At 39.9% G+C, this 23,536-nt stretch overlaps 2 protein-coding genes across 3 annotated transcripts in view; one reads left to right on the top strand and one right to left on the bottom strand.

The window, feature by feature from the left end:
• The window catches only part of LOC111874492 (transmembrane protein 18), a 131,158-nt gene that overhangs the window by 45,590 nt on the left and 62,032 nt on the right, over positions 1-23,536 (bottom strand). The window lies entirely within an intron of this gene.
• LOC111874491 (clavesin-1) lies at positions 746-17,258 on the top strand. 2 transcript variants are annotated; one of them, XM_023870037.2, is made up of 8 exons: positions 751-830; positions 2,359-2,505; positions 6,796-6,887; positions 10,224-10,380; positions 12,107-12,300; positions 14,102-14,212; positions 15,354-15,504; positions 16,143-17,258. In XM_023870037.2, the coding sequence occupies exons 2-8, from the start codon at positions 2,367-2,369 to the stop codon at positions 16,175-16,177; spliced, it is 879 nt and encodes a 292-aa protein (XP_023725805.1). In that variant the 5' UTR covers positions 751-830; positions 2,359-2,366; the 3' UTR covers positions 16,178-17,258. The 2 variants fall into 2 exon arrangements, with proteins under 2 accessions (XP_023725806.1, XP_023725805.1); XM_023870038.1 differs by lacking the exon at positions 2,359-2,505 and having other exon boundaries at positions 746-830.

Below are 23,536 nucleotides of genomic sequence, written 5' to 3'. Positions count from 1 at the left end.
TTGATAATACGAAGAAAATAACAATGTGTTTTTTAAATGTTAAATTTTAGACTGGGTTTCAGTGTGGCAGCAACGTTAAGAGTATACACCTGATGATGGCCGATAGAGGCCGAAACATGTAGTGTAGAAGAGAACAAGATCAAAGACATATAATATATATTGTTTGCACTTGGGACGGAGTTTGTATCATTTATTTATAGAACACCGTGTTATGAACATTGCCTTTCAGAAGCTTTGAATAGCAAGAGATTGACATTGGAAAGCAAAGCAGAATATAATCTCTGCTTTCTGAACGTGTATTATCAATACGAGGATTTGTGTGTAAGCAACAATGGAGAGACAAGTACTGCTGTTGGGATAGAGAATTATGGACATTTCAGTGGAAGGTAATCGACATTAACACGCTTCCTACGCGGCAAATGCTAACATATTGAGAGAGATTCTGTTCAGCTGATAATCTCTTGTGGAGTCCAAAGGACAACGAAGATTAAGAAAACAACAAAAAGTTACACCGCTTTGTTAAATATTATAAATGCATTGTAATCAGGTATGAGGAGGAGTAATGGTCAACGTCCAAGGGGCAATCAATGAACCACAAATGTAAACGAATCTTTATCAACAGGGTGACGAATTGCATGAAACAAAAGCGTAAGCTTATATGTAAAGTCGAACTTTGGTAAAAAGTTCAAAGTTTAAAGAGTTCTGACTAGAAGGTAGGCACAAGTGCTCTTTACGTTATATCTTAGGCTGCAGTATCATTATGAATTGGTCAGTCCAGAGAAGGGAGCTCACTGATCGACATCTCATATCTCCTGGAAAGAATAAACTTGGTAAGTAATGTTCTCATAGTCAATGTAATACAGTGCTTCGTCCGACTGTTGCTTCAGTCAGTGTCAACCGTAATACAGTGCATTATTTTCACATATTTTTGTGTGTGTTAAAAGTGACTTATCTAACAAATGGTGTTATACATTAATTACACAATCATTTACATCTTAAAAAGTATAAATGTCGTGAATGACTTAATTTCGTGGCAAGTGACATATGTGCAGAGACCATCTATCGTGGATACTAAATAATAACTTATCAATAGAATGTATATAAAATGTTATTTCTATCTTCCCGCACCACAATTTGTGCTGCCCAGCCAGTAATTAATAGGTGGAGCGATTCCACAACTTTTAATTCTGAAATCTATCTTAAATTGTCAAATAACTTGAAACTGTATAATTTATTAAGATTTATGGATTATCATAAATATTTGGAACAAGTACAGGCACAAGAACTGCCTAACTCCATGGGGAAGAATATCTCTGGAGAATTTTATAGTCTCTCAGCTTTATATGAGATCGGAAATTTAACTTTTGTGTTCACATCAATCAGTCACCGGTTAATAATCTTGAGCCATATGAATCCAATCCACATCTTCACACAACGGTATCTTCTGTGAAGATCTGCTCGCCTACACTCGTTTCGATATATTATTGGTTTCATATATTCTTTGTAGTTGTTATGTATTATAGTTTCTTTATGTAATAGACCCATTATGCTGCAAGCACTCTAATGAAAGAATCGAATTATTATATACATACAATACCTGTATTACTAGATTTAAGAAAATTCTGTTTTTGTAAAGAAATTTCTCTAATATTACTGACACTGACTCTCTAATAACAATTAAGATTCGCAATGCAATATACTGCTTTATATACAGGGCTATAATTCAGTGTTACGTACAGAGAAAGTGTAGTTAACTTCCACATTATTTCTCTTCAATTACGCTACTTCAATAAGTTTAAAATCATATACTTCAGAGTGTAGAGCCGTTACTAGGTAACGATCGCAAAGAAATAGGTTCTCGCGGCAAAGAATCAACATGCTATAACAGAGGAACTGCTGGCTGGCGAGGACCATCAGCAATTGTAAATGATAGATCCATCCTCTCTTCAGAGAGGAGGTTACATAAGGACTATAACCGCAAGTGTTCAGTTGAAAAAACAACCCTGGTCGTGGGTCTCAATGGGCTTGGAGCCAAGACGAACTGATTGACGGTAAACTGCCAGTCGTAAAGTAACCTTGAGTCTGACTCTGCTTAGTTCAGTGTTAAAATCCGTTACCAGGAAAAGTCTAGCGAAGACAGAGATTTTAAGTGATATTTGGTGCGTAATTCAGCGAGACTGTTATATTTATTTGTATTTACGATTCGTAAGTGGTCAGTAAATCCAATTACCTATCCAAACCCCATCTATAGTCACTCTAACACGTGAAAATACTTTAAATATATATAACTTATATATTTATTTAGACTGAATTTAATTTGTTGAATACATGTGACCTTATATTCTTCTCTTTTCTTAGAATGAAAAATGACTAACATCATAGCAAAGATAAGAATAGAAACTGGTGCTCCCTCAGAAGAAGTTCGGCTTATAGCTGAGAAGGAACTGAGAGAGACGCCGGACAGAGTCAGAAAAGCAACTACAGCTCTTCGAGAACTTCTGAGGTGTTAGTATGAAGCACTTATAAATTCAGTACGTCACTAGCAACTGCTGAACAACTCCGCTTTAGTGCAGCGTGCATCTATAATGTTAACATTTGATTCACGAAGAAATTAAGAGCAGGTTAACTACAAGTAATTCTTGGTACCGTTTAGTTCAGAAACTTTTGTCTTTTTGTCTGCTGTATGAAAACATAAACATTGAAACATGTAAAACTATAATTCTCCTGTGGTTCNTCTGCTGTATGAAAACATAAAACTGAAACATGTAAAACTATAATTTTCCTGTGGATTTGTATAGGTGTGAAATGTGATCTGTGACATTGAGGGAAGAACTTACGCAGAGGGTATTTGAAAACAAGGTGCTGAAGGGAATATTTTGACTTAAGAGGGACGAAATGGTAGAAGATTGGAGAAAATTACATTATAGGGAGCTTCATAACAGACCAATCAAGTCAAAGATGATGAGATGTGCAGTTCGCGTAACAAGCATGGGCATAAGAGGATTGTATATAGGATTTTGATGAGAATGCCAGGAGAGAGACCATTAAGTAAACCTAGACGCAGGAGGGAGGATAATATTAAAATTGATCTTAGAGAAATAAGATGGGTGGCGTGGACTGGATTGATCTGGCTCAGGATATGGACCAGTGGAGGGATCTAATGAACACGGCAATGAACCTTCGAGTTCCATAAAATTTTGGAAAATCTTTGAGTGAGTTATCATCTCCTAGCAATTGTGTTCTAAAGAAATGAAGTAATTATTGATAGATGAATATAAAATTAAATTTTTGTATTGGAAATATGATTCTATAGGAACTGTTTTTATGAAGACTACACAGAGAAGTGTTTAGTGGATGAACATGAACTACAGTCAGTATCTGAATCACGGAATTACTACATATATAACTGCATAATTTTCGATGAAACAGTTATGTTACGAAGCCAATCGGACCACAGACAAGCACCACATAATGTGTATCAAATATATTCCATCTGATTTTGTGAAATATACATGGCATTGAAATATTCTTCAAATGAAAGTTGTAAACCTTAATGTTATACACAGTTTGTGTCACATCATGTGTTACAATTGCCGGTCACGGTAGCCGAGCGGTCTAAGGCATGTACTGTCTTCGCTCGCTCGGAAACCGGGATCGTGGGTTCGAATTCCACTCAGGGGCATGGATGTTTAGTTTGTGTGTGTGTGCGCTTTTCTCTGTTTGTGTACAGGTAGAGACCTTACGACGAGCTAATCATCCGCCCAAGGAGTCCTACCGAATGCGTAAGATCTAGAGAAACCGAAGTGAACGGAGAAGTTCATGGAGGTAGGCCTAGGCCCACTGGGGCTGTAGTGCCAAGGAAAAAAATGTGTTACTATTATTTCAAAACGATCAGTTTTCTTGGAATCTAAAGGATTTTGATGCATCGTGTAATAGAGGGGCTGTATTTGGAAGAAGATTAACTCCATTTACAGTTTTAGCCAAGATTACAGACACCAATTTTGATGCGTAGCCTCGGAGATAATACACTAAGAGAGACAAACCGCATGAGATCTTTTCGTGGTGTTTGTACAAATAACGCACCATAACGTCAAATTGAACTTGTAGATCTGTGTAGTTTACCCAAGCACAGATAAAAAAAACATATTTAATGTCTCAAGATCTCGACTTCTAAATTTTATGGACCGGAATTTCTCGATGTAATGGCACTTTGTCAGCTTCCTACATTTCGCAAAAAAAAAGGGGGGGGGGTTGAATGAGGATGCTGAATTAGGAAATCTACTAATGAAACGCCTGTGACATATTCAAAAAATTCTTCTAGCGTTTGCCTGAAGAGACTTATGAAACCTACGGAAACCCTAAGGGCAATCGCTCTCATGACAGAACTTCTATTGTGTGCATCCTAGGTAAGTTTTATTACACCGTCCATTTATGCGCACCTTTTATCTGCATTACATACATGCATATAAGACGCTGCTTAACATTTTCAGTTGGAAAACGTCGTTAAGTAACTGAAAATCCGTCAATCATTCTTTTCCTACCGTCATAGAATAGACTCTTTGGCCTGCGTCCATTCATAATTAATTATTTATGGAATTTGAAACTCATAGAGAGAAGGTAGGACTCCTTGGATAGGTGATCAGCCCTTCGCAAGCCGCTACGTACACAGTACAATACAGACAGAATAAACGCAGAGATCCGTACCTCGAGTGGGATTCGAAACCACGGTCCCAATGTTTGAGCGAGTGAATATATTTCGTTCCTTAGAGAGCGCGGCTACTGTGATCGGCCACGTCACTCATTCATCCGCTGAAATTCGGAACAGAGTGGTTAGTACTCCTGCTGCAAACTGCAGATGTTTCGGGTTAGATTTTCGGCCCAGCGGCAGAAGATTGTCGTGGCTTCCTTTGGTCCCTCGAAGCAAATATTTTGTTAGTGTCTTAAAGCAAGCCACGACCGCTCTTTTCTCGCGTGTTGTAATTACGTTACAATATGCCGTTCTCAATCATACTACATTTAATACTGAGCATTCTATGCAGTTGATAAAGCAGCTTTAAGTAAACTAGGAAGTACCACACATACATTACTTTATACTGCTTACTTGGTGAACCCATTCATCATGTATATAGGCTATAATTTCATGCCTTTGACGTCTTTAGCCTGCTCCTACACTCTTAGAAGCCATGTTTGAAATTTATTCGAATAGAAGCACGGAACAAAGGAGATATAACACAAGCCTCATTAATCAGAAGATGAAATGTTTCGTCTTCAATGTAAAGATTTAAAATTGCTGGCAATGTGTTTGTTAAGGTCTTTCCCTTGACCCGAAATCTACATGTGGAAAACATGTTTCATATCTTTGTGCTAACGCATCAGTTATACAAGTTTGACATCAAAAGATAACTGAACTTTGAGGAGTATCTTTAATACTGTAAGGAATACATGTGAAAACTCTTGGACTGGGCATCAAATGTGATAAGAAATTAAACCCAATAATTTAAATTTATTCTCCGAACTAAATGTACTTTCTTCCACGAACAGTTGCCACACAAGGCCATTTTAATAAACGAGTATCACTTTGTGATTTATGTAGTTGAGAAACACATTCCAGCCTGTTAATAAGAGTCACGTTTCTGTTGATAGGTTCTGTGTGCATCAGTTAGGGGACAGGTTCCTTCTGATACGTACTGGCACGTATGAGTAGACAACTTCCTACAGATGCATACTGCTGCGTATTATCAAGAAACTTAAGAAACACTTTCCAGCCTGTTAATGAGGGTCACGTTTCTGCTGATACGTTCAGTGGGCATCAGTAAGGGGACAGCCTGGCCGCGCCATTTCATAATCGGTTAGTCGCTGGATTTCCACCGCGGCGGCCTGGGTTCGATCCCGGGGTCTGGTCAAGTGGGATTTGTGGTGGACAAAGTGGCGCTGGGACAGGTTTTCTCCGAGTACTTCGGTTTCCCCTGTCAATCTTCATTCCACCAATTGCTCCACAATCACCCTCACCTATTATCTGAGGCTGGTACAATAGGCCAGAAGTGGCCGCAGTACAAGGGACTTAGTCCCACCCAACTAGCAATAAAAAAGAGGGGAGGACTGGTACGTACTGGCACGTATCAGTAGACAACTTCCTACAGATGCATACTGCTGCGTATTATAAAGAAAAGTTGGGCTGCAAGAGCCATATTCCGGATAACGTATTTACGAGTCGCGTTCGATGATGCACATTGATTAATTAATTGACTCCATGCCGATCACAGTGGTCTGAGGCAAGAACCGTCTTCACCCGCTCAAACGCTGGGATCGTGGGTTCGAATTTACTTGAGGCATGGATGTCTGTGTGCGTTAATTCTGTGTTTGTGGTCTCCTGTGTTTAGGTAAGGCCTTGCGACCGGCTGATCTCCCGTCCAAGGAGTCCTACCGACTGTGTACAAAATCAAGAAATTGAAAAAGCGGCCAAGGTCCAACAAAGGGCTGTAGAGCTATAGATAGATAATTAAATCCATGGAGTTGTGCTCTACTTGAGAAGGCATTTATTGCTCAACTATTAAAAAATCTTGATATTTTATGGAACCGAGAAGTTCACCACAAAGTTCACAAGAGCCCATACTGGTCCACATACAGAGCCAGAACACTCAATCCTATTTCTTTAAGATTCATTTTAGTATTATCTCCCCAATTACCCCTGCGTCATGTACACTGATTCACATGTTTAAGTGAAGCTTTCAAGTTGATGCATACTGGTATCATTAAGAGATATTCTCCAGTTGATTTATACTGTATATTCTACAGCTGACACAACGTTATATTTCCGGGACGATGATGAGTTCCTTATCAGATTCCTGCGGCCCACCAAGTTCTACCCTGAGAGCGCACTGCAGCTGGTACGCAAGTATACAGAACTACTTTAAGAACCCGTAGAAGACATATGGCTATCTCCGTTAAAATTCTTGTTGAAGAACCACTCAGTTTGCATTTTATGGAAAAGTCAGTGTTCCAGTTCGGAATATCACCACATGCAAACTACATTCAAAACAAAATTGTTGCAAGTAGAGACCAAAAACTCAGTAGTCCTGAAAATTGTTGCTGTAGTAGAAATAATATGTAGAATATTCTGCATTGGTATATATTGAAAGACTAAACACTGAAAGACACAAAATCCTTATTTGCTAATTTCCTGCTTTTCAAACAAGTCTGTTGTAAACACGGCAGAGTTTTCCGGCAACTGACGAGACATTTGTCCAGAAGGTAACAAGGTCATGTACAAAATTTATGTTTGAAAGTGGTTTTGTGTAACTAATACTTCAAATGTATTTTATATGTAATATTATTTTATAAGATTGGATTATGTTTGCATCCACGATTTAAAGTTTGAGAAGAGCGTTCATACAAACTCATGTTAAATCCTTTCTTTTTTATTTCTACTCAAAAGCTGCAAACCGGCCTTCATTATTTGTAAATCACAAACATATAGCATTAAAAGTCACATAATGCAACAGGTTATAAAAACATACATAGATGTACAAATTGTATGGAGCAATAAATTAGGTCGGATTCTACTGATAATCTCGTGGCTTGTAGTCCACACGCGAACTATACCGACCGAGCGACCGCCGCTTTTCGGTGAAGTTAATGCCATCTTTAGCGGATAGAGGGTGTCACGTGGTCTGCGTAACGGTCCCCCATGGTCGTTAATCTCGGTTTTCTAGACCGGAGCCGCTATTTCCTTGAAATAGCTCTTCAATTACCCTCATGAGATTGAGTGAACCTCGTTCCAGACCCACTACTTCTCAGATAATCTGGTAGCGCCGAGAATCGAATCTGGGGCCTCTGGATCTGTAGCCAGGAACTATGAGCCCTAGACCACAGAGGTGGTCACTGATTCTTTCACGAAACCATGCTTTAGTACATTGTACTGTACCTCTCTTGCTATCCGTAGTGACGTCTATTCCAAATCCTACAAAATTATGTATAGACTACACGCCACAAGGTCATGTCATATTACGTCAGCATCACAGTCCTGGCATACCATCCACTCTCAGAAATATTTGTGCATGAACATACACCACACACCGCCATCACTTCGGCCCCTTATTCTGACCTACGCTATACCTTTAACACTATCACCCGACTGCACATTACAAAGCGGAAGAACCCTCCATATATATATTAACCTGCTAAAGGAACTTATGATGGTAGGCTTGAACTAGTTAATGGGGTGTACCTGGAAGCTATCTAAGGTAAGCCATCCCTGTAAAAGGCCGTCGAGGTCCATAGGCTTTCTGGGACGTTGAGGCTCCCACCTTTTCTAGACAATCGGTTCACAGATAGCGGTAAGGTTGTCAGCCTTACGCGTCGGGAGCCCTTTACACCCCAGGAAGACTCCTGGTATTCATTTCTGTTAAGGGGTTGAGTCGACCCCAGGTCCATAGTGCGGGTGGATTAGGGCAATTGAAAACTCCAATTACCTCAGTGGGAATAGAATCCGCGACCTCCCAGCTTGTAGCACAGTGCCTCAACTACATGATCGCCTGCCCCCGTACCAGGAAGAGAAAATAAAATGCTGCGACATGACATCTCTAACACTTTTCCAACCAGAAGCCGTCATGGTACTTATTACTAAGTGGCACTGGTATCAGAAGGGACAATAAAACACAGGAGCATAAAAGGCCTAAAATTATTCAGCAACTCTACACTAGTAACTTTATAGAATATGCAACGAATTTTGAAAAGGCTAACTACTCATAGCTAGAGAGGTACAATTTATTAATACATAGTCTCATATAGAATTTAAGTCGAATCTTACATAATTTGTTACTTCTTACATTTCCATAATTTTATACATATTTTCGCAACTATTCTGTTACTGTGTGGATTTCTTATACTATATATTTCCAACTGATAATTATTGTTTTACAGTCGAAACATGTAGCTTGAGAGTAGGAACAGAAAAAAGAAAATTTTTAACAGAAATTTGTTTGACGGCTGATGTCGAACATTACATGCCATATCTTCATTCATTTCACTTACTCGTACTTATTGGGAATGTAAAAGCTCTACCTTGAAAGGTTTTCCATTAAACTTCTAGTTAGTCAGGTGTGTAAGCCGCGCCATAGCTCAAGCCGTTAGTCACTGGATTCCCACCGCGGCGGCCCGGGTTCGATCCCGGGTCTTGTCAAGTTGGATTTGTGGTGGACAAAGTGGCACTGGGGCGGGTTTTCTCCGAGTACTTCGGTTTCCCTGCCAATCATCATTCCACCAAATTCTCCATCATCATAATCACCCGGGGCAGGCTACAATAAGCCAATCAGTGGCCGCCGTGCCGAGTGGACCCAGTTGGACTCCACCCCCCGCTAAGCGAATAAAAAAAAAATTAAAATTAGGCAGGTGTGTAAATTAAAAACTATAGTATAAACAGGTCTTGACTAAGAGCTGATCACTCGTCCAAGGAGTCGTACCGTCTGTAATATGGTCGTGAAACTGAAAATCAGAGGCCAGGGCCCAAGGGGGTTGTAGAGCCAATGAAAAAATCTCTACGCTTAATTAATTAAGCACTACTTCATGAAGACGTATAGGGGAGTACAGGTATAGCTCCATGTGTTCCTGACGTCGGTACTAGTTTACTTCCGAAGACAAAGCTCCCAGTAATCATTGGAGAGGAGACTGGATGGGCCCCAGAACCACTCTGGACGACGTGGAGAGGAGAACCCTGACCTTACTGGTACTCGAAATCAGGGCCCTCGGCCTTCTAACTCGTAGCCAGTCGTTATACCGACTGGGCTATCCCAGTTTGTAATTCTTTGTAAGTACTGCAATTAATAATACGACGTATTATCATGCTTCGACAGACGAAATTATTGTTGTTCCAAGTTATCCTATGTTCTCAGTTCCAAAAGGAACGCAGGGTTTTGTCTCCTGTAGCATCTGTCAGGCGACTGAACCTTATACCATGCTTCATTAAAGGGCGAGTAAACCCTATTTCCGTAGCAATAAGGGAATTGCGAAACAGAATGCAATGACTTGAGTTTAGTACAAGCTTATCAGAAACTATAAAGAACCTTGTCTAATTACTAATACACGATGAGTTTTCATAATTTATTTGAATGTCACAATTTACTCTTCAGCGATATTTGATAATATATTTGAGGACAAATAAACAATTTTTTATTCTGCATGCCACTCAGTGTTGATAATTTATTTAATTAATTCTCTCATAACAGATGAGAAGAGCTGCAGAGTTCAAGCTGAAGAATGCATCCATATTGGACAACTTAATGCCCGCCGATGAGGAGAAGTCGTTTCTGGAGAACCACGTAGTAAATGTGTTAGTGGACAGGGACCAAAAGGGTAGACGGATACTTGTAACGTATAATGGAGGCAAGTATGGCCTACTCTCCGATAACATTGTATGTTGATTACATATTTTCGGGTTTCAACGTCACTGTCAGTAACTCAAACCGTATAGACATACACGTAGAGTCGACTGGTCTGATGATTAATGAACTGGAAAGCAAAACTCCATGTTTTTAGTCCGCAAGCGAACTATACCGACCGAGCAACCGCCGCTTGTCGGCGAAGTTAGGTCCAACTTTAGCGGATAGAGAGTATCGCGTGGTCAGCGCAACGAATCCCCACGGCCATTAATTTCGTTTTTCTAAAGAAGTAAAATGTAAAAATACATTTGAACATATTCAAAGAGATAATCTACACAAAATTAACAAAAAACAACGCCTCGCACATATATCGCACATATATAAAACTAAATTGGTATTGTTACGATGTTTGTCTCGATGGACTAAGAAAAACTACGAAAAACGTCAGTCAGTAACATAATTCTTCAAAAATCCTCAGTTCTTCCTTTTCTTAAACTCGTAACACAGCACCACAGAAATTTGCAGTCGAACATCACTCTGATTAGTTTCAAATGCAACCAGCTGGTAGGAACTTAAAAGCAAAAGGCCGTACATCTCCGCACATAACATTCTTTCACTTACTGAAAATGTACTTTGTTATAATTACTGAACATTTGTTTCCGGTTAAGGTCGAGACTGCATTATCGACTGAAGTATAGGTACCTGTCTCAATGCCGCCTGGCTGTCTTTCCTCTAAATATATTATTATTATTGTTATTCGTGCTGACTCTGTAACTGGCCATTGGGTGTTGAGCTCAGAACGTAGATAAGTAAAATACTTAATTTAATTTCTACTATTAACATCATCATCACCACACAACCGCTTCTACTACTACTACGTTTCGGACAGCCTTCGCTTTTATGTACATAAGAGCATACATTTTGTGGCTCCTGCTACTTAACACGGTTCGACTTCCTTTATACGCGTTATTTACATTTCCTGTGTACTCCAGTTGATAGCCTACGGACTGACTAGCGCAGAATCGGGATTCAATTCATAGGAAGGCAAAGTCCAGGCGACCGAAGGGTCGGAGTTCGAGTACCGGTGGAGGTAAGATTTTTCTCCAAGTCGTCCAGACCGGCTCTGGGGTCCACCCAACCTCTTATCCAATGGGTACCGGGAGCTCTTTCCTGGGGTGTAAAGCAGCGAGGGCGTGAAGCTGACCACTCACTTCCAACTAGTGCCGAGGTCAAGAAAATGTGGATCTATACATCCACTCCCCCATACGCCTTCATTGTGTAGTGCTTACTTAGTTAAGCACATGGACAACGTTACGTTACGAAGTCCAGACCACCTCTGGAAACAACAACAATTTTTCTGTCAATCTCCAACGATTCAGACGCTAATTCTAGGCAACAGGCGGATAGACATGACCTCCATATGTTTTTTTTTTACTTTGTAAAGTAAGACTAACAAAAGCAAATGATCTTCGTCAAGAATGTGTGTAAGCGAACACTGTCATGTGACCTATAGACCAAGTTAGAAGATGTGGGTCCTACTAATTTCGTAGCATTTAATTTCTGTAACCAAACTACTCGAATGTCTACATAATATGGAATTGTATCTTATTTAATTATTACCAAATTAAAAATCTCTTTAATCTAAGCTGCCGTTGCTTTGAAATAAATATGCTATATTTTATCCACAGTTCCTTCAAATATAGACATAAAATTTTCTTTTGTGTGTACAGCAATTTGGGATCCCTCTAAAGTGAGTGCAGACCAGATATTCAGGATATTCTACCTTATACATCTAGCAGCGATGAAAGAGCCTCAATCGCAGATCTGCGGAACTGTGGTCATTATGGATTTCGATGGCTTAGGAATGAAACAAGTGAAAGGGCTTACACCTTCTTTCTCCATAAGACTTCTAACCTTCATTCAGGTATGTCAAACCCAATTAGCCGGTAAGTTTCTATGTGTTTAACTCATACATACGTATGGAATATTTTACCTTATTAAAAAATGTGATGTAGGATGCGAATGTAGGTCCTAATTTTTGCCAAATTAGGACTATTTAAATTATAGAAACGAATATATCTGAACGGTATTCGCGTCCAGATCTGTTCTTGGGCCCACCCAACCTCCTATACAGTAGGTAAATTGGGACCCTTTCCCCGACGGTAAAGCGGATGGGGCGTGAAGCTGACCACTCACATCCACCTAGGGCAACAATCGTGGAGCTATATTTATACTTCCCATAAGCCTCCATGGCGTGATGCTTAATTAAGCACAGGGACAACTTTAACTTTTTATCTTTTCTCACGACGCTTTCAACATCTCGGACCCAATAGAGTCGAACGGCAGGAACTGCAAACGAAACGGTCTTGACCAAATTGAGATATCCAGAATTTTTTAGCTGAATCTTGTTCCACTTTCACAAGGGGAAGAAGATAAGCTTATGGTACCATTGTATGTCTTTCCACGCGTATGCCAATTGTAATAAGTTTGAACCAATAGACGGATCTTCATGAAACTTGGTGTGAACATCCTATCACTCGAGGTTATTCCATATTTATACTTATCAATCCTCTACAGAAGATTATACGGCCGTATCTGTGGCATAAGCTAAAAACTTTATTTGCCATATTTGTAATTTTTAATATAATCCTACGAAAATGCCTTTCATAACAACTTACGTATATCTTGCGAAGCAGAGTAGACCATTGTAGGTCGCGGTGCAAGGGCCGAGAAGGCCTACCCCCCATACATTCACACGTATACTCGTATCTTTGTGATCTGGCTCTATACCTAATGTTTATCTGTGATGTTTCGTCAATTATAGCTATAAAATTCAGATGTTAATACCATATTTACGGCCGAAGTTCAATTCCCGGCAGGGGATAGAGACTTTTCTCCACTTCATGTCGTTCAGCTCGGCTCTGGGTTCCACCCAGCCTCCTATCTAATGGGTACCGGGGTCTCTTTCTCAGGAGGTAGAGTGGCCGAGACGTGAAGCTGACTACTCACATCCAACTAGTGCCAAGGCCAAGGTCTCCCATAAGTTTTCTTTTCCTGACACTTAACTAATTAAGTCCAAGATCAATTTTAACTTTTTACTTCACCTTATATACTCATTACGAGATCACCGTGTTATTTTACAATGAACACAAAGTGCCTTGATGTAAGTTGCATATTTGTCGACTCACTATCACACAAAACCTTTGGACCTTGACGCAAGCAGCGGTAGTATTGTTCCTCTGTCAGTATTTCACACGACCGACATGACGTTACAAACATGACGAAAGACAGGTAAGCACGATTGCAAACATAACGATAGGATGTCACCCAGTGATATAAAGTTTCTACTAAGTTTCGTGAAAACCTGCCCGTTGATCCGAAAGATATTAACATACATATTTCAATTCTGAAGATGGAGGCAGTAAAATCCTGCGGAAAATTAGTAGACTTCTGCTGGACTACATCTCAGAAGACAGTAGTCTTCACATTGCCGCTGTGATAACTTCAAATGAAACATAAGAATACTGTTCCTTATAAAGAAAATGGGGGGAAAAAATTAGCCTATTGTAAACTATTACACAGACAAAATGTTATTTCGATTTTCATACACGGACATTCAGTAAGGACGAAATTGTTAGCCAACACCTCTCTAACAGAGTGACGTCCTAAATTGTCAAAGCATCTAAATGGATTCAGCAAACGTAATAAACACTTTTTTTTTTCAGGAAGCAATGCCATTACGACTGAAAGAAGTTCACATCGTTAATCAACCGTACCTATTCAACGTGGTGTGGCAAATGTTCAAGCCCTTCGTTAAAGATAAACTGAAGAAGAGGGTAAGATCTTGTGACCTCTTGCGGATTCAATATGAAACACAGAAACATCCATGTTATTTCGATTAAAATTATTATTTTCCGTATTTAATATACTTAGTTCATGTTTTCTTCGACTTCACGAAATGTTACTTGATGAAAGATGCAATTTTTATCTTTAATTTCTGTAATGGTAGTTTATATATGACTTCTACTTCAGTTTCTCATACCATACGAGAGAAACCAGTACTAGCTGTGTGATTCCTAAAACCGCCATGTCCATCAGCCATCTTGTAGCAGTAAAGCTATAATTTATTGTGGAAATGCGTATGTCTTTATAATGTAAACTGCGGAACAGATTTCCTTGATGCTAGTGGTTCATCGGAGAAGGTTTAGCTCTTTCCATAATCCATCACTCGCTTCGTAGCGCTGATGTACCTTTGGATTGGCATTTATTTGGTGTTTGGGAGCTAAGTGACAGTAACATATCCCGCCATCTCTGAACTGTTGCAGATAACTAAGCGTGGCAGTTCAGCTGAGTAAATTGTAACTGTCGTGAAAGCGCACCAACAAAAGGAGATATCTTCACATGGAAACATGGAAACATAGAAACAGAAGAAAATCCATTTAAACACTCTAGTACAGAAAGACTTAAAATAAAATCCTGGAGAATCATTTATTAACAGTAATATTTATGGAGATGTGTTGTGTTCGAATCTCATGATAACTGCTTATACTTACAAAATAAATAGACCTGCAACTGTTCTACTCAAGAATAGTGGAGCTATACAACCACTACTCCATTTGTCTTCATGGCACAGTGGTTAATTAATCAAGCACAAAGACAAATTCTCCTATTTTTTACATTTTACAACTTTCAGAACTGAAATTATCATCTCAGTCAGGCATTCTGGATGCCCCAGGCACTCGACCCAGAGATAGTCTATCATGACTGAGATTTTTCGTGGTTTTTCTCGTTCCCCCAAGCAAATGTTGGGACAAAATATCTCTACTTAGGCCACTCCATTTTCTTCCATACATTTATTCATTTCATCCTTCAGTGACCATCCAATCATCCGAAGCTATAAAAATCTTTCAAAAACCATAATACTCTTAAATAAATAAATAAAATAGGAAAATAATAAACAATATCTTATTCACTCAGATGTTCTTCCATGGAAAGAAAATGGAATCGCTACATGAACACATAGATCCTGCCTACCTGCCCGAAAACTATGGCGGTAAACTTCCCAAGATCAATTACTCGAGTGTAGATTGGTATCCTGTCATCAGAAGCTTGGACGATGACTTCAAGGGTAAGAACGGAACAGAACTGTTTTACTGCAATGCATGCACATTCAATAAGTCTCAACACAAGCAATGAACACAAAAATTTAGTTAGTAAATTTATATGAAAAACTGTGGAGAACTAAGGTTACAAAAGTAACCCTTCATAGGCAAGCAAGTTCGGTTTCACCGTATGTCCTATAAGTAGGTTTCTATGGTTTCAGTGATGGACTTCAGAGATCAAAAAAGGCAGAATTTATTTAATAGATGAATGTCTATGTAGACTTCTCAGGGAAATACCTGTATCAGAGATAATTATCACTTATTTACTGGAACCTAGATGTGTTAGGGAAGGATTTTAGATGGTAAGGGATGGAAAACAGACGAAAAAGAAAAAATAAGTCCTTTACGAGAAACTGTCACATAAATCCGACATTTTTTAAAAGAATAGTCTCCATAATTTCAAAATATAGATTCTGACTTGCTCGGAGGACGTCGGTCAACACAATATCTACACGGCGCCACATCCCAGAAGACTGCTTACTTCGTAGTCACGGACGTGAAAACCTCAAATCTTACATTTGTTAAATATTGTTTGTGACAACTTTGAAATATTAGTATGTAATTTTGAACAAACACTACACATTCAAAATAATTATGATTCCAGAGTGGAATTCCTTTGGTATCGTTGAGAAGAAGTGAAGAGGAGATGAAGTGGCAACCTTCGGTGAAGTGGCTGCAGACGAAAGCAAAAATATTTGCGGAACTGTCATGCATATGACATTCATTTCCACTCACACGTTACCTCAATGCCATCTCTACTTGACACAATCGGTGTCCTTGTCCATTCCATATTGAATATCAAGTCTCGCACTCAAGTTCATATAACCATATCTGTAAACTTTAGCATAATCAATTACTTCAGTTATATTATCCCTCTTCTATAAAAAAATAACATTTTAACCAATTCTTAGAGAGTTGCAGTGCATTTGGATTTTGGTGATTTTTTCTTTCTCAAAAGAAGTAAAATTTTGAAGTATTGCGCAAAATCATTTTATAATAATCCAGAGATAATTTGATGCAATTTAATAATGTTGGCGAAATATAACACCATTCAACACTACTCTTCTACATTTCCTTGCGCAATTCTTCAAGAACTGATCTTAATACAGATTAAAGAGCAAAACAAAGGCAACAGTTGTTTCTGCTAGATGTCAGACATTGGTGTAGCTTCATGATGTTTGATTCTTCCACAATTCATTTTAATAAAAGCAAATTTAATCTGTTAGTAAATGTTTATGGTAATGTGTAATTTATATTGATTAAAAGCCACAAGTAATTAAATATTGAAAGATGGCCAGCGAATTTTCTTTTGTTAAGTTCGCTAGTGATCAATGAACTCAAGCCAGAACGGCTACTTTTTAAAATAAGATATTTAATGTATGTTGTGGGAGGGCTTAGAAAATATTTTATTTGCAAGTTTCAAAATTTACCATATAATCAGGAACAAAATTACAGTATTTCACTAATATTCAATTAACACCATGTGATATTTATGGAAATTAGTTATGTAATTGCTTACAACGGGTGAACTGTTTCGACAAATAGGGTCTAACGCATTCCATAATCCTTCTATTGATCGTTATCCCAAAATATGAAACTTCTGTGAGCTCACTGTCATACTCAAAATACTGTCACGATTTAGAGTGACTACAGACGGGGTTTCGCATAATTGGAATTACTGACCATTTTCAGGCCGTAAATAAAAATAACTATAACACTATCTCTGATATCCATACCACAAAGCACTCCACGCTGTCTTCACAGTCTGCTTTCACTAGTCGTTGTTCGGTAACAGCTCTCAACAATGGCTATTCCTCTGCAATGTTTTTACTAGACGTTTCCTGGCAACGGATATTAGCAATTGCTATTTCCCTGCTTCCGTGCTCAAGTCTCGTACAGAACTAACTGCCAACTGCTTGGTTCGCCCCAATTGTCTTCAACACAACTCCTCGGTATGGACCACGCAGAAAACAGAGCCCCACTATTGTTGTAGAGGCACTCTTAACACGCCGTTGCATAGCAACAGTCTCGAAGTGGAATTCATAGAAAACACCGTTTTTCTATTGTTATATGCGTGTATGTTGCGGGCGATACCTAGCAACGGCCGCTCTTTATATAGTCACTGCTTAGCAACGGATCTATACGCCACAATATAATAACTGTTTTAAGCATAGATATTTTGTTGAAAAATATAATTATGCTGAACAATAATAGCAGTAACATCAATTGCTATGCTTATGTAACGAATTTGGTGTTTTAATTCAAACTGTGAAAATGACTTGTTTTAGAAAATTTTTACATATTTTCATGGAATATCCTGTCTTGTATTTTGAGCTGAAAGTCAAAGATCATGATACTTTTGTACTGCAGAGATCAGTCAAAGCCATAATTTAAATAACTCTAATTTAATAGGAACTTTCATAATTTAAATAGGCAGCGTTCTATTATGTAAGATTTTATGCTTACATGGTACATACATTCTTTGAAATCTTCTCGAACCATCAGAGACATCAACGCCGAGTCAAAAACATCGACCCTTATTAAGAAGACTGAGGTGGTCTCTAAAACTTTGGGTTTTTAACTCAACAATGAAACGGCTCATCGTCCGAAAAGATTTTAGACTACTGCTCTTAGGGAAATTAAGAGAAATGCATATATTATTTAGGTAAGGAAATCTTTCTTAGAGCTATACATCCAAGACTGTGAAAGAGCATTAAGAAATCATCTTAGGAAATGATTTGTTGGAATTGAAGTTTAATGGAGCTGGTTCAAGACTATGCCAGACAACTAACTAACTCCATGAAGATGAGTCCTTGAGAAGTTGCTCAGTTACTCAAGAATTTTCCAATATTTTATGGAAACCGAAAGTTCATTACCGTGTTAACAAGAGCCCGGCACTGGTCCCTAGCTTGATCCAGATCAATTCAGTCCATACTGTCCCATTTCATTTCTCTAAGAACCATTTTAATATTATCCCCCCACTTACGTTTATTTCTTCTTAGTGGTCTTTTTCCTTCTGACTCCCCCACCAAAATAATACATGCACTTCTTTTGTCCGAATGCGTGCTACATGCCCCGCCCATCTACTCCTCTTTGACTTGATCATTCTAATTTCATTGGACAAACAGTGCACGTTAAGACGCTCCTCATCCCCAACTACGGACCTGATGACGGCGTCACTTCACTGACGGTTCTACCGTCACATTCATTTCTGAAGAAAATTTCAAGTTTGTATCCACATTGCTGACATATATGACAAGAGCATATATGTTTATTTTTATTTGTAATTCATTTAACGTTGCTTTCAATAGCGTCGAATAAGTGGATGATAGTAAATTATGAATTTGGTAGGATAAGATACGAAGCGGTACTGACTTAATTTAAGTTACCATCCCATCGTTTTCCAGGATGGACAGAGTAAAACCATGAGAAACCTCAATGAATAGTCGGTGTCCCGGCTAGTGATAGTGAGCTCACTATGGAGGTATTAGATCCAGTCTTTCTTGCACCAGACTGAGCCGAATAGCTAGCGTCGCGTTCTGACTGTTTTACCCTTGGGGATGGATCCATTATATCCCCTGGACAAAAGGGTAAGTGGAGCCTAGATCCGATATGGATGCAATGGCGAAGAAAACATTATCCTCATCCGCCAGGGAATCAAATCCCAATTCTCCGACTGCCCAGTCCGTAGCCTAGTAACTGTACTGACCATAGCTCAAGTGGTTAGTCGCTGGCTTCCCACCGCGGCGATCCAGGGTCTGGTCAAGTGGGATTTGTGGTGGACAAAGTGGCGCTGGGGCAGGTTTTCTCCGAGTATTTCGGTTTCCCCTGCCAATCTTCATTCCACCAATTACTCCACAATCCCCCTCACCTATCATCTGTGGCTGGTACAATAGGCCAGAAGTGGCCGCAGTACAAAGGACTTAGTCCCATCCTACTAGCAATAAAAAAACTGTACTGACTGAGCTACCAGGACTCTACAACGAGAAATATCATAACGCAAACCGACCATGGGAATCGGTAAATGAATACTTGAATTAGAGTGTGATGCTTACTTCAACAAGTTAATTTTCTCGATTTAATTAGACTAGAGAACATGAAGAGATAAATGAATACGAGCGCGACACTCGACCTTAAAGTACATGGAGGAAGATCAGAGCAATTCTTCTACATCATCCTGAACTTCATGGCCACGTTATGTACTTCCCACGTACTTGCTCCGAAATACAAATGCAGCTGTCCTGAAAGACGACGTGGATTATTATCTTTGAGGATGTGACATCGTATAGCTTAGAAGATCGTTACAAAAGTTTCGAAGGAAACCGCTGCCTCCATCTTTACGGTAGAACAAACTGAGCGTGAAAGAAAATGGCACGCATCACTGCTCTCTTCACTCTTAGTGGTTCACTCATGATCATGGTCTCTGTCCGGATTCTCTCTCTCACTGTCGCGCCATTATTTCAATACCCTGAAGATGGAGGCAGGTTTCATCGAATCTTTATTAACGGCCAACCAGACTACATGACATTACATCCCAGACGAAAGTAATCTTCATAGTCAGCACCGTCAGAACCTCAGATTTCTCTCACAGAGACGACGTTTGATGTTTGCTTAGTAAAGGAGTGGAGTGGACAATGAGATAAGCGAAGTTGTCATGCTTCACAGCAAGACTCTTTCAGGTGGAGAATGCTTAATAAGAGATGAAAACGCTCTGAATGCTGATGGATCAATTATATATTGTCACGTGTAGAGATGACTATTAGACGGGGTACGGATTGGATGAATGGATTTATTGACCACTTTAACACACGACTCGTGAGTACACGTAATTTCAGCGCCACTGCTGATTTACACACTTTACGGTTCACCGTTACACACACTAGGTTTCTCAATCTTCACTAGTCTTGTCCTGGAAACGGATTTGAACACAGTAGTCAAACCAGTCTCACTGTAACTGCAGCATACAGGAAGTCATCTTTGCACAGCCTAACTCCTTTCTTGCCATTAAGCTGCCAATTGCCAACTCCAGAGGCTCTCAATTCAAATTCTAGTTAAAGTCGAAGTTACTTTACGACTGGCGGTTTACCGCCAATCAGTTTGTCTTGACGTCAAGCTCCTTGAGACCCACAACCAGAGATATCCCTCCACCCCAACTGAACCTTTGCTGTATTAGTCCTTATGTAACACCCTTTCTAACGAGAAGATGGGTTTGTCTGTTACGAATATGCTTGGCCTTTCGTCAAGTGTACATTTCGCCCATACAGCGTGTTGCCTTTGCACTACTCGCAAGTCCTCCGTCAGTACAGGCTTTGGAGAGCAGATCATCCATATCTTACATACGTGTATCTTATACTGCAACGGCAGCTAAGTCATTTGAACGGTCGTAAGCTCGACTCCCGTCAAGCTTAAGCCTCTTATATTTTCGACGTCTGGCTTCGCCTTGTTCTATAACGCGAACGTGTCCATTCTCGTGGTTTTGTATGACTTCTGCTTGCTGCCTGCACAATTTTATTGCATAATTATATAAATACGGAAGGTTAAAAACTGTGTGCAAATCGCGGACCTGTGTGCACATTGGAAAACTTCCAGTGATGCGCAGAACCTTGTTTTGCATGCGCTCAAATTTGAGAGGTCTGCCGCTGGTGTCCAGGCGGGGCATGCGTTATGTTGTTACTGATCTGATCAGTGCCTTGTGGAGGTTTAGTTTGAGAGATCTTGCGCAGGTGTCCAGGCGGGGCATGCGTTACGTTGTTACTGATCTGATCAGTGCCTTGTGGAGGTTTAGTTTGAGAGATCTTGCGCAGGTGTCCAGGCGGGGCATGCGTTACGTTGTTACTGATCTGATCAGTGCCTTGTGGAGGTTTAGTTTGAGAGATCTTGCGCAGGTGTCCAGGCGGGGCATGCGTTACGTTGTTACTGATCTGATCAGTGTCTTGTGGAGGTTTAGTTTGATGTTGGCGCCTAAGCGCTCACTTTTCAATAGGAAGCAGATTCTAATAAATGTTTTGAAGGTCTTCGCTTCAATCATTTCTAAGTGCAGTCTCCATGTAATCCTTTTATCGAAGATTACACAGAGAAATGTAAGATTTGTGGTTTTCAGGGCGGTGACTACGAAGAATTCCGTCTTCTGGGATGTGGCGCCATGTAGATCACACTCGAGCGAGGAACCAGCGTGAGCAGGTGGCTGCATTTCGCGGATTTTTCTACCCTGAAGATGGAGGCGATACGTTCCTCCGAAACGTCGGTTCACAAAAGATCTACACGGCGCCACATACCAGAAGATGGCGTTCTTCCTACACCGAGATATTTGACATGACTGAGGGGATATTCCGTCCATCCAGTATAAGATGAGCCTCTGAGGGCTTAAACGATGAGAAAAGTAGATGGCTTGAGTCTTATTTTCATTGATTTTTGTTGTCCCAGCGCTCACACCAGTCTCAATTGCACTGAGACCTCGCTGCAACTTTCTGAGTATATAACCCTCTTTGCGGTCTGTCGCATACATACAGGTGTCGTCAACAATGAGACACAGATAGACACCAGGCGTTTAAGGTGTATCATTTATATATAGACTGTACAGCGTGGGGGACAGGAGAGAACCTTGTGGCAACCCTGGTGCCTTGGTGTAGACAGTTCACATTCAACCGAAACTCTGAATTTTCTCTAAGAAAGGAAAGAGCTAATATACTTGATTAAACTGATCAAAAATTTTAACTCTGATAATTTATATAGATTGACCTCGGGTAATGTATGCTACCATTCAGTCCAGAACATTTTGACTTCTCCTCTGCTGTCCAAAAACATGAAAATTAGAATATACAAAACTATAATTTTGCCTGTAGTTCTGTATGGGTGTGAAACGTGGTCTCTGACATTAAGAGAGGAACACAGACTGAGGGTGTTTGAGAACAGGTTATTTTCAGAACAACTTCCTCGAATAGCTTGCCTGTTTTAGACAAGAGGATAATCGGACTTAAATGTTGTGGAAATTTTGTGTCCTTATCGGTTTTCGGTAACGTGACAGATTTTATTCCTACCATGGCTTTGGAAAATGGGACAGCCGAAAGCAGTGATTAAATAAATGTGTCACGTGTACCAATAGTCTTCTTAGAAGATGCGTAAGGCATTCGTTTGGAATACCATCTAGTCCACAAAACCTTCCTCAATTTCAATGTACGTGTATTTGATAAACTGTGTATATCACAAGGCCTTACTTTCCCCAGCGCGGTGTCGTCTACAGATGTGAGCAGAGCTTGGACTGTAGGCTCCAACTGTCGCTCATGGTTTTCTTCAAACAGGTCATGAGATGTGAACTGGTTTTCTAAACAATCCGCAATCACATTGACTTTCTCGTTCGGGTGATAGGTTATTCCTAAAGGGCCTTGAATAGCGGTTGGTTCTTTTGGTCACTCCCTTTTCATCAGCTATTTCGTAATAGGCCACAGAGCTTGAGGTGACAATTCCAGCTACGTGAGATCCTTGTTATACAGCCTAGAGGCCGCTTCATCCACTGTTGCGTGTTGATTCACTGCTGCAGAGATGTGTTTACGGCACCATTGCGTAGCAACGATCGCGGCTCTGTATACATAAAACACCGCTTTTCTATTGTTGCGTGTGTTAGCTTCTGCGGGAATGTGTTTGCCTAGCCGTTGCCTAACGTTGAACTCTTCCGGCTTTCAGGCTTCATGTCACAATATGTATATATATTCATTCATCAGTAATCTCTCAGACGACAGGTCCACAGTCTCTTCCAAAACAGTTCCTCCACTCAATGCGATCTAGAGCTTCCTCCTTCAAATGAGAATATCCTCTTCTGTCCCCAAGGTCATCCAGCATCTTCTTACGTCTTCTTCCTCGTCTTCTGGTCACTTCTATCCGCCCCTCGATCTTTCCTTCAATAACTTCTTTTAGAAGGCAGTCACTGCGTAAGATATGACCAATCCAATTAGCCTTCCGTTTTCTTATTTCGTGTAGGATATTCCTCTGCTCACCGACTCT

Source organism: Cryptotermes secundus, unplaced genomic scaffold (assembly GCF_002891405.2).
Source record: "Cryptotermes secundus unplaced genomic scaffold, Csec_1.0 scaffold532, whole genome shotgun sequence".
Lineage (NCBI taxonomy): Eukaryota > Metazoa > Arthropoda > Insecta > Blattodea > Kalotermitidae > Cryptotermes > Cryptotermes secundus.
Note: the sequence above shows the minus strand (reverse complement) of the source record. Positions and strands in the feature narration are given on the sequence as shown.

Bases quoted from the DNA above. Each gene is read 5' to 3' on its own strand.
- LOC111874491 (XM_023870037.2), top strand. From the start codon at position 2,367: ATGACTAACATCATAGCAAAGATAAGAATAGAAACTGGTGCTCCCTCA. The intron at 6,888-10,223 runs GTACGCAAGTAT...CTCTCATAACAG, and splicing joins CTGAGAGCGCACTGCAGCTG to ATGAGAAGAGCTGCAGAGTT. The intron at 10,381-12,106 runs GCAAGTATGGCC...TTGTGTGTACAG, and splicing joins ACTTGTAACGTATAATGGAG to CAATTTGGGATCCCTCTAAA.